General features: G+C 33.3%; 1 protein-coding gene across 3 annotated transcripts in view; it reads left to right on the forward strand.

The window, feature by feature from the left end:
• The window catches only part of LOC117169057 (neural Wiskott-Aldrich syndrome protein-like), a 126,495-nt gene that overhangs the window by 43,627 nt on the left and 71,071 nt on the right, over nucleotides 1-11,797 (forward strand). For all 3 annotated transcript variants that reach the window (XM_033355156.1, XM_033355158.1, XM_033355157.1), the window contains exons 2-5: nucleotides 6,866-7,146; nucleotides 7,338-7,610; nucleotides 7,684-7,993; nucleotides 8,218-8,595. In XM_033355156.1, coding sequence (XP_033211047.1) covers nucleotides 6,866-7,146; nucleotides 7,338-7,610; nucleotides 7,684-7,993; nucleotides 8,218-8,595 — 1,242 coding nt within the window. The remainder of the gene's footprint in view (nucleotides 1-6,865; nucleotides 7,147-7,337; nucleotides 7,611-7,683; nucleotides 7,994-8,217; nucleotides 8,596-11,797) is intronic.

The following is an 11,797-nucleotide window of genomic DNA, read 5'->3' on the forward strand; positions in this document are numbered from 1 at the left end:
GATAGTGGCAATAATGTAAGGCAAAAGAGGAGTGGGCTCATGGTGTCGCTCTGAAAGACACCTCTCTGAAACGTGACCTTGTTAGTTGTCACACGATTTTTTGCCAGATGAGATAGTAAATCTGTTTTCCAAAGCGGCATCAATCTATCTATGCACCCAACTATTTGCGGATGAACCTTTAAGATTTCCAAAAGATAGATGATAAGTCTATGGGATGTCGAACCGAAAGCTTTCCGATAATCAATCCAGGCTATCGATAGGTCACGCTGGTAGAATGCTGCATCTTTGCAGACACATCTATCGATGAACAGGTTCTCGCGACATCCGGCTACGCCTTTCTTTGAGCCTCGTTGTTCATACATGTCTTGCCACACAGGTTCAATTGCCCGAACAATCCTATCATTTAGGATAGCTGTGAATATCTTTTAAAGTGTATTCAGATAAGTTATTGGCCTGCAGTTCTTCGGGTCAGCTAAGTTGCCTATTTTCGGCAGGAGTATTGTGCTGAAAAACAAGCAATATATTTCACTGGAATTCCTATATAAAAAAAACATTTAAATTATTATATTTTACCGATTATTATCAAAGATATATTATTTTTAGTAAGATTTGCAAGAATTGAAAAAATGAAGGAAAATAAAACATTGAAAATACGTAAAATTAAAATATTTGGGTAAAAGCGCTATTTACAGTAATGGTTATTCTTAACTTTACAATTATTTTTGTGATTAAATGTAATTCTTATATCAATATTTACATTAAATCAGCCTAATTGTACAATATTTTGAAATTCAAATTTATAAGGTTAATGTATTTTAAAATAAAAACGTGAAAAAAGTGAATAATGTGTCAGGTATTTCAAATTAAAAGCATTGATAGTTCAATAATTTTAAATTTATAGAAAATCTTCCCAGACGAATGATTGCAGATTGACACATCGAAAATTGCAGTTAGATCGTACTTTTAAAACGTTAAAAATGATAAAATTTCCAAAGTTTTCAATGTTCGGTTTGAAGGTCTTCAAGACAGAATAAATTTAAATTCTAAGCTTTCCTAAGTAGAGTAATATATGTGACGTGCGCCGAAGAAAGGGGGCTTACTCTAAAAAAAATCGAAATCAAGGTTTTTACACATTTCGATATTTTTTGGATCTGCTCTTTTTAATTAAACCATCGGAAAAAATATCCGAGCATTATTATTTCTAATAATTGAGTTGTTGGGTACCCCAGTAATAGGGCTTTGGCTCGAGAGCTCGAGATTCTGTGAAACATCTCCCACCACTCACTATACCATCTACGCGTCTCATCTATACTCCGCCCGTGAGCCGCGTCTACGACTTATCTCCTTCCGTGAGAATGTAGTGGTAAGTGGAGAGAGAAAATTTTGTGATTCTTCCCTCTCTCTTAAAAGTCCGGTCTATTGAGGCGACTTCAACCGCTCGTCCTGCAAAATCTCACTTTTCAGAGTAAGCTCCCTTTCTTCGACGCACGTCACATATAGACACTCTATGAATGAACATTGCAAACACAAATAGATTAGAAATACAATGGATACTTATTTCAAGATCTTAAGTATACCCGCCTCTATTCCGACGCGAGATATACTGGGTAAAGGCAAGTGAGGGGTAGCAATGGTGGGGTACACTTAAGCAGGTATCAATGTGAGGTGAGCGATGGTCCCTTCAATATGTATAGTATTAAATAAGATCTCTTCAAACTTTTTTTGAGTTTCCACTATTTCCTTCAATCTGTAACTCTTTACTTTCTCTTCCAGCACACTTGATCGAGCTTTGTCGAATTCCCAAACCAAATTCCCGGTCCCTTCGAGTTCGTGTCTTGATGTCTTACTGCTTCCATTGAGGGGAGTAATCATATTGTGGTCACTGCAGGTACCCCTTGTAACTCGAGGGTTACAATATATATAACTTGTTTAAATCTGATATCTGGCACTTAGGAGGACCCCTATGCGTGGTCGAAACGTTTGTCAATTTAACTTTTTTTTAAATGCACGTTTTATAATTATAAATTATAAATTAATATATTAAAAAAATTAATTATTATAAATTAATAATTATTATAATTATAAATTATAAAATAAGCTGTTTAAATTGGAAAGTCTTATTTGTTAAACAAATGTAAACAAATGTAAACAAATGTAAAATGTATTTTAAAATAACTTCAAAATAATATATTCATAATCAAAGGTTTGTATTAAATTTCAAATATTATTTCAAAATGGAAGCATTTCTCGCGGTGTGTCTTCAGATATAAGAAGACGCATGACACTGTTGAGTATCATAAAGTGGTCGTAGTACTAATTTTCGAAAACATTTTTAAATACTGTTGGACTTGTATATAATAAGACTTGCCGAAATTCTGTAGCTTTTTAGCTGTGAAAGACAGTTATTTCTCTTGGTCGTCGATTAAATTCAAAAGGGGCAGTACGTAGTGAGTAACGTCAATCTTGAATTGGCAATATTCAATTGTCTGCCACTCAATACTTGATGGCCAAACTTTCCTTATACGTGGACATGTAAAATTTCTTTTTATGTTTCCTAACCCAACAGAGTGCATACATTCGAATGGAACTTGAATCACCAAACCCATAATTTCAGATAAATGACATCTGCCTTAATGGTGGTCTTCGTCAGTAAGATTTGCATACTCTTGATCAGTTGTAGATCCATGTATAGTGCCCGGGAAAACCATTGCTTCAACGAATTGTTCTTAAAGTCGAATGGGTTTGTGGGCTTATGTTCCACCTGAAAAATTCCAATTACCAAGGGTCTTTTATTTTTTATATTAAAAACTCTGAACTGATGTGCCCAAAATTAATATACCCCCTTTTCTGCTGTGCCGCCGTCCATACTAAAATCAATTTCAACGGTTTCGGGTAACATATTAGCAAGAATACTTTTTAATTCTGCAGTTCCAAAGGTATAGAGGTGCACTTTATATTTGATGCTGTAGTTTAATGCTGAATATTACCATTTTGACACTTTTTAGGTAACTATGTCTATTCATTTATATTATTTTTTCATTTAAAATTGATACTTAACAAAAATTTAGTATGCCACGAACAGATACTGACAAAATAGAAGAGATAGCTTGATAATAAAAGGACAAAATATCGTACTGAAAGTCTAGCTACTTGAGTTTTTTCAGGTACTAACTTGAAATTTATTTTAAAGAATTAGGACCATCATAAGTAACTACGATATCTTACTACAACGAGAAAAGAGATGATTTCGGAAAAAGGTAGCTAGTTTAATCTCCTACGCCAATCACAAGTATAAGGCTTGTATAATCACAAATCATTTGGCAACTACAAACCATAAAGAAACTTGTATTAAAGGGTGCGTTTCAGATTAGTACGCGGGAAAAATTAGCAGTTTGTCTCGGGACACACGGTAGATGTGAAACTTCGAAAGCATGTTTTAGTACAATTTCACGATTTGAAGAAATTAAATAAATTAATTATATTCCATGGATTCCTTAAATTCCACGAATTCTTTTAATTCCACGAATTCCTTAAATGAGAACGTATTTTATAATTTATTGACAATCAATTTTTAAAAATGGTTCCACTCATTATTTACCTGTCTTATTTCCACAACATTCAGTTTGGTACTTACGTCTGTTCTGTTCTGCAGACCTATTTCCCCGTATTCCCGTATTGCGTGATCGCACTGTTCACTCGACTGTAACTTCGAAAATCTCCGACGCCTCGTGCGGGTCCACCACGGAGATTGCCGAAAGACACCTCACCTTACATTTTAATTGTGCAAATATCGAAAATTAAACCTATCATTATTAAAATTTTTCAGTTTGGATATTATGAGGGAGGTTTTATAGGGTGACACTGTACGGCCTCACAAATCATATAATTCATGACATTAAAAAAGATTTTTGGCGTTTTTCAAGTGCCAACTATCAAAAATTAACTGCTCATTTTTAACATTTTAGGTGTGGATATAGTAAGGGTCTTTTTTAAGGGGATACACCGAATGGTCACACCCAGCCTATAATATGAAAAATATATTTTTTAAGTCGAAAAATTATTTTTTCTGACACTAAAATTTGTTTATTATTCAGTTGATTTAACAGTGAAAAGTGAGTTTGAAAAAAGATATGGATAACAGAAAATTAATAATAATTAACCATATAAAAGACGTGATTCCTGAGGACAAAATAGAAGACACACAACGAAGATTCAATAAATACAATCCTAGATTAAATGTTATGATAGAAAGGGAGATTGGTGATGGTATGAACTTCTTCGACATCACAATCAGAAAAATCAATGGGATATAAAGACTGATTAATACAGAAAAGAAACTTAGTCCGGAAGGGATATGAATTTTAATTCATATGTGCTACTTAAATATAAAATCAGTGTCATTGACAGTCTAGTAGATAGAGCGATTTTACTTTCCGAAGGAAAACACGTTAGGCAGAATCTAAATTTAATCGAAAAAACTTTAATTAAAAATGAATTCCCAAAAAATCTTTGAAATAAATTTGCCAATTTACGAATTAAAAAAATAAAACGTAAACCAAATTGAAAATAGACTCAATAATGTATTAAATAATGAAAGTCTAGTGAGCGTCTTCCGATCTCAACAAGATTTTTTCGGTTGCTTTCGTAATTTAAAGGACCCGCTATGTGAAGAACAAAGAACGATTTCTATTTATTTCATAGGATGTAAAGGATGCAAAAGTTTCTATATCGGCCAATGAGAAAGACCTATTGGTGTCAGAAACAAAGAACATGAAAGACAATCGAAAAACTGCCATTGTCGAACATTTACACACTATGGACCACCATTTTAACTTTGAGAACATTAAAATATTAAGTACTGAAAAGAATAATAAAAAATAATAAGAAATGTTCCACATTGAAAAAAACCGACAGTACAGTTAACGAAAGAACAGACATACAAAATTGAGGGTCCAGCTACAATAAGGGGACGAGCGCTGGAAAATGTGTAAAATTATTGTCCAAACGTGTTGTATCCAAATTTTAAAGTTAAAAAATTTAAATGAAAAAAAAAATACAGGCTTATAGATAATCCCAAGACGGAACTTTTTTCTATTTAAAGTTTTTCTTTCCGATGTATATTTTTAATAATAAAATTGAAAATCGGATGAAAAAATTTCGCCAAATTCAATTATATTTTAAATCCTAAATTGTCTGCACCCAGACAAATATTATTGAAACTGTTTCAAAACTGACTGTTAATAAACGATAAATGATGTTCTCATTCAAGGAATTCGTGGAATTTTAGGAATCCATGGAATTTAATTGATTCCAAAATTTATGAAATTCCAGGAATTCATTGAATTCCTTCAAATCATGAAATGACACTTAAACATTCTTTCGAAGTTTCACTTCTACCGCGCGTTCCGAGACAAACTGATGTTTTTTTCTGCGCACTAATATGAAACCGACCCTTTAATATGAGTAGGTTTATGGTCTATAGTTGTAAAATGATTTGTGATTATACAAGCCTTCTACTTGTGATTGGCGTAGGAGATTAAAATAGTTACCCTTTTCCGAAACCATTTCTTTTCTCGTAGTAGTAAGACATCGTAGGTACTTATGATGGTCCTAATTCTTTAAAATAAATTTCAAGTTAGTACCTGAAAAAACTCAAATAGCTAGACTTTCAGTACGATATTTTGTCCTTTTATTATCAAGCTATCTCTTCTATTTTGTCTGTATCTGTTCGTGGTATAGTAAACTTTTGTGAAGTATAAATTTTAAATAAAAAAAATAATATAGATTAATAGGTATAGGTACCTAAAAAGTGTCAAAATAGCAATACTCAGCATTAAACTACAGCTTCAAATATGAAGTTTTTTATAATATTGTTTTGGAAAATTCATTTTAACATGCATTTAAATAGAAAAAGAGTGTCTTTTTTATCCATGTTAAATTCGTGATTAACCCATATGTACTAAAAATGCTTTGAGTCACCTTAAAATATTAATTTAAAATTTTAGAAAAAATATACGGTATTTTTTTCTCTATAAGAAATCAATAGTGCATAAACATTTCGAAAATTTCAAATCTGATGTTCTTCGTATCACCCTAATATGCACATCTAAAACAGAAATGCCCAGTCTTCTTCTGAAGAGGTGAAGTAGTAGTAGAGTCGTGTGCTGATATCTGGTCTAGTGACGTTGCCTAGCCCTGTAGATGCGTAATATCTTCAGGTGTGCTGCGGGGTGACTAAATTTTTCAATATAAAATATTAATAGCATCTAGAGTTTCTATTGTTTTATTTCAGTATATTTACATTTATTTTAAATGAAGGTAATTAAATAGATGAGTTCGAAAAAGACAATTTCTTTTAATGAAATAGATCAATATTCAATTTCTTTCAATATTTTTCAAATGTATATAATTATTTACTTGCAAATGTCTTGTCAACTCTTAGCATTTAAAAAATATATCCTTGACTCAAAGAACCCAAAATTATTTGATATACATATGGATGAATTTCTTAATTTAAATACGCATTAAATTCTTCTAAGGATTGATCTCCTCCAAATGAGGCAGTATTTCTTAGGTTGTGAAAAACATATTCAAGGTTTTCTTTTTAAGTTTTCAGCTCCCAAGAAATCATTTCTTTGACTAAATAATTTTTACATTTAGTGCAAACTATTATTTCTTTATACTAGAGAAATATCACCCAAAAAAATGTTCTTTGAGTCAAGGCATTACTTTTTTGCCTCTAAACAATATTTATTCAGTAAACAAATCCTTGGTTCAATAAAAAAATTAAAGAAACGCATTTCCTAGAATTCAGTCATTTTTGTCTTCTGTGTATTACTTTCAATAATAAAATATGTTTGTGCAGTGTTTAGGAGCAGGAATAATTCAGCTATATCTCACAGAACCTCCGTCACATAACGAATGGTTAAAACGAAACACCGGTGTAATAACATTGATAAGGGACAACCCAAAAAGAAGTTTTTTCTTAAGGCTATACTGTCCGCAGAAAAAAGCTATGCTTTGGGAACACGAAGTATACAATGCTATAGATTATAAGGCCCCAACATCTTACTTTCACACATTCGAAGGAGAAGATTGCATGATGGCGTTTAATTTTGCAAGTGATTTCGACGCAAATTTTTTGAGGTATGATAATAATAAGAGACTTATTATTCTACGCAGCCTTACAACCACAATTCTATTACAGAGAAATCATTGCATGTGTCTCAACTTCTAAAGTTTCATTTCACTATGCGAAGAATGTACAAATTTTATATTTTATTTCCTATTTAATTCCAAAATTTTTGTGTAATTTAAAACAAAACTCTAATTTTTAGAAACTCACTTGTTGGAATTCTCGAAGCAAAGCGACAAAAAAAGCAAAAACGTGCATCGAGAACGACAGATAATATGGGGAACACTAAAAGGGAGTTCCCAATCGGATTAACATCGCCATCAACAGGCAATTTGTTGAACGGGTCACGTTCGTCTGTAGGTGTCAATAGAAGTGTTTCAAGTAGTTCGGTGTTCGAAATAAAAAAGAAACATAGAGAGAAGGACATGAAACGAAAATTGAGGAAAGAAGATATTGGTCTTCCTCACAATTTTAGGTATCTCTTTTCCACACATTGCAGTTATTTTTTCTCTTAACTAGAATGGTTTGTTAATTATTTCTTATTACAGACATGTGACTCATGTAGGCTGCAATGCCGATAGTAAACATTTGGAGCTCGAGTCGATCGATCCACAGCTTAAAGAAGTTTTTAATACTGCAGGTGTGTCGGACAATCAATTAAAGAATCCAGAAATGAGAGAGTTTATTTACGACTTTATCGACAACCACGGAGGAGTTCAAGCTTTTTTGAAAGAGAGCGCACTGCTAAATGTCCAGAGAAGTAATTCCAAAGATTCCAAACCACAAAGCACCTTGGAACCACCGCCACCGGTACCACCTAGAACCACTTCTTCTATAGTGACTCCTTCGGCAAACAACGTGAGACAATTTGCGTCTCTTTAATTTTTTTTCTTTCGTGTTAATTTCACTTTTACTTGATAATCAGAAATTGAATTATGCTATGTAAAGAATTTTGGAACTAATATCGAATATAGTTCAAATTCTTTTTTATATTCAATAATAAAATCAAAATTAAAAATTGAAATTATATCTTACAGCTCTAAACCTAAATATATGTAAAGAATCTTGTGTATGTATTTCAGAGCCAAACGCGAACTGCGCCTCCATTACCACCATCGAGAGCGAACCCTGCTGCTGCAGCAAGTGTTCCGCTGGTGCACCGAACAGCTCCAACACGCCCACCACCACCCACGAATTCCCCTGTAGTATCTCAACCATCTCAGCCTCCTCCGCCTCCTCCACCACCCACTTCCCAAGGTGCTCCGGCTTTGTCAATTCCACCGCCTCCTCCATTACCCAGTCTTGCTGACTTTGATGGTGAAAGCATAATGACAAACGACAACTGTCCGAGAAACCCAAGTAATGGCAACGGCCCTGGTATAGAAAAGAAAAACAACATTCAAACTGAAGATCATAGGACTATGCTTATGGACGCTATCAGAAGTGGAACTACGCTCAAGGTTAGTATGAATATTTTACCAAATTATGATGCGCTAAAATTGTGGGAGGTAGCCCAATTTTGTATATGTAATCAATTAAAATTATTTTTGAACGAAATTCGATTTTTGCAATAAAATATTGAATCTTGGAGGAGATATCATTTTAAATCGGATAACCTGTGGATGTACAAATTACAGAAATAAAGGATCAAAGGATTTCAGACCTCACGTATTTTACCAATTTGATGATCCATTTTTGCTGCAAAGATATGAGTATTTAAAATTTTTAAATACCAATCTTGTGTCGAATATGTAGCAATTTATCAAAATGATGTAACGTCACGACCGATGGTTTTGGTTAGTAAATTTTGAAGTAGTTCAGGATTTATTAACGATTTCGTTAAAATACGCGACAGGGGACTGACGCATGTACCAGGGCACTGTCTTTGTGAACTAAAAACTATATGTTATTACTGATGAAATATTTTCATTGTTTTTTATGTTAGAAAAATGTCTTGTAATAAGAAACATTTATGTACCTGAAGTTCTGAAGGTTCAAATGAACGAAATATTTTTTCCCAATTCTATTTTTTCCATAAATATTGTTCTAACTGGAATAAAAAAATACATAATGATTTTGTTTTAGTAAAAGTATTATTTCTAATATAAATTAACAAACATTTTAGCCATATTTATAGTTTACAAAGTCATCAGTAAAAAAAAAATCGTTCATTTGAACGTTCCGAACTTCAAGCACATGAAACATTTGAAAATTAGCGTTCCTACTTTAAGGATCCAACAGTTCGAACCACGTACATTTTAGACACATAATAATATAAACTATTTAGAATAATTATTAGTCTACATAATATCAATCACAGATTTTTTAAAGGAACATTAATTGCCTGATAAACCTTACCTTCAATTATTTCTCAAACATATTTATTCGAAACCTTAATTTATAAAATACTCTATCTCCTTTCATTAACAAGTTGGGGCTAGGTAACTTCTCTACAATTTCTTCCTTAGCTACGTCGGAGACATCCTTGTGATCCAACTTAGTCATTTATTTAGAAGTTACATAACTATTCGTAGATTCTTTTTCATTTTCACATTCAAAATCTGTGAAAACATCTTCGGCTGTGAGTTTAGTGTTTCTTGATATGTCAAGCCTCCTATTTTGAAATGTTCGCACGTATCAAAATCGCAGAAACAGCTCAAACTGCTAATTGTTAGTATTGTTAAACGAACTTTTCCACTCATTTGATGAACTTTAAGGGTATCATTGAAAGTCTTTGCATTAAATACTTCTCATTATCTTAATAGTTTCATAGTTAATAGTGCTTATAATAATTGTAGGACACTTTTCCTGAATCGCTCTAAGAATTTTTCCATAGATTATTTATCGACGTAAACTAATGTAGCAACATTTTTTTATATTTGGAAGTTGTTTTGGTAGCTTTGTAGCCAAGATATGAAACATGGGTTTGTTGCGACATAGACCTACGGGTCCAGTGCTTGAAAAGTGAAGGCACGTGATATCGGGGGCAATGCTTTCAAAATGGGTAGCAAATGTGCCAAAATAGCAGTTATGGAATGAGATGTGTTTAAGAATGCTGTGCTATACGACCATAGCAGTAGACTATAACAGTGTAAAGACTAATTTATATGTTTATCTTTAGCGTATTTATTACATTACACTGGTGGACAATGTTTCTTTGGCGGAACAAAAATGTATCTAAATCCTCTTTCAGTTTTTCTTTGAGTTGACGTGGCTGGATGATCATCGACTTTTTCAGATATTTTGTTAATTGAAGTGGTATTTTAGCTTTGGGGCCTATAAACTCTTGTTTTTGAGCCATCCAATTTTGGAAATGCATGGGTTTGTTTTCAAATTTGTTGTTAGCAGGAGTTTTATTGATACACTTTTGACACTGTCTGGATAAGCAGTGTTCACTGTAGCGATCACAGCACATCTCATTCAGCAGTTTCTTATAGCTATTGATAGCTATTGATAGCTATTCTCTCTTTCTTTGTAAGATTGACTTCCTTGTTAATTGTTTTTTATTTATAGGATGCATTGTTGACCATCAGGTCCCTTGGAAATTATTATTTTGTCAGTCCCCTGGTAGTTCCATCAGTCCCCTGCCTCATTCTGTAACAGGAGACTGACGCCAGGGGACTGAGAAACTCCACAAACGTCAAGGCTATCACAAATACTATAAAAGTATTATTAATTGACTTGCAGGAATAATTATCTGTCCACCTTCAGTATATAAAACACCAAAAGCTGATAATTTAATTTCAATAGCAAAGTATACATTTTACTCCGTTTAACGCAAAAAGATGACTTTGTTGCACATAGACGATTAAAATAATTTTCAAGGTGAGCCAGGGGAATGACTGCAAAAAATGAGGACGAAATTAAGCTCAAGTTTTTAAATATTTAATATTTAATTTTAAAAATATGTGCCACAGAAATTTATCTTCCATTATCACACCATTTAAAAATTGTAATATAAATGACATTTTTCTTTTAATTTATTGTGAAATCTGTAGCTTAAATTGTGATTATTAGCTTGTGACACGCCAGGGGACTGATTTTTAATGTACTTAAAGGAGATTACACAATGTGTATTCTTAATTTTGACGGTTTACCCAGTGGTTTATTAACCAGTTGTATCGGGACGGCAAGCATGTTCGTTGCAGATACTTTGTTCCTCGCCGACAGTTCGGAAGACCAAATCTGTCGGATGAGACGTTTGTATCTGCTTCGGAGAGTATCCTTTATACCAGAAGGTTTTGATACAATCTGGTCCCGATGCGGAGTAGTTCTTCATCCCTCTTAATACTTTTTTCACCTCCTCGGTAGTGATGGGTGAGCATTCTTCATCAGGTGTTATGAGGGCAACACATAACTCCTTGAAGCTATTTATATTTTCTGATTCTTCGTCCAGTCTATTTATGGTAAGTTGATGCATTCGTCTTTTGGTCTTATGATCAGCCATTTGTTTTTTTACGGTTCACATCGGCCAAAGCTCTCGCTGCATTATACACACAATAATTGATAGCCCAGAGGTCGGATTCACCGGAAAAGTGTCCACGAAGCTCGTCATCCATTTGGACAATTGTCCGCGACTGCCTATTTATTTTTGTAACCATATTCAGCAGAAACCCTTGGTACAGGGACCCTCTATCCGCAACCCGAGGACGCGTTCGTTGG

The sequence above is a fragment of the Belonocnema kinseyi genome, chromosome 3 (genome assembly GCF_010883055.1).
Source record: "Belonocnema kinseyi isolate 2016_QV_RU_SX_M_011 chromosome 3, B_treatae_v1, whole genome shotgun sequence".
NCBI lineage: Eukaryota > Metazoa > Arthropoda > Insecta > Hymenoptera > Cynipidae > Belonocnema > Belonocnema kinseyi.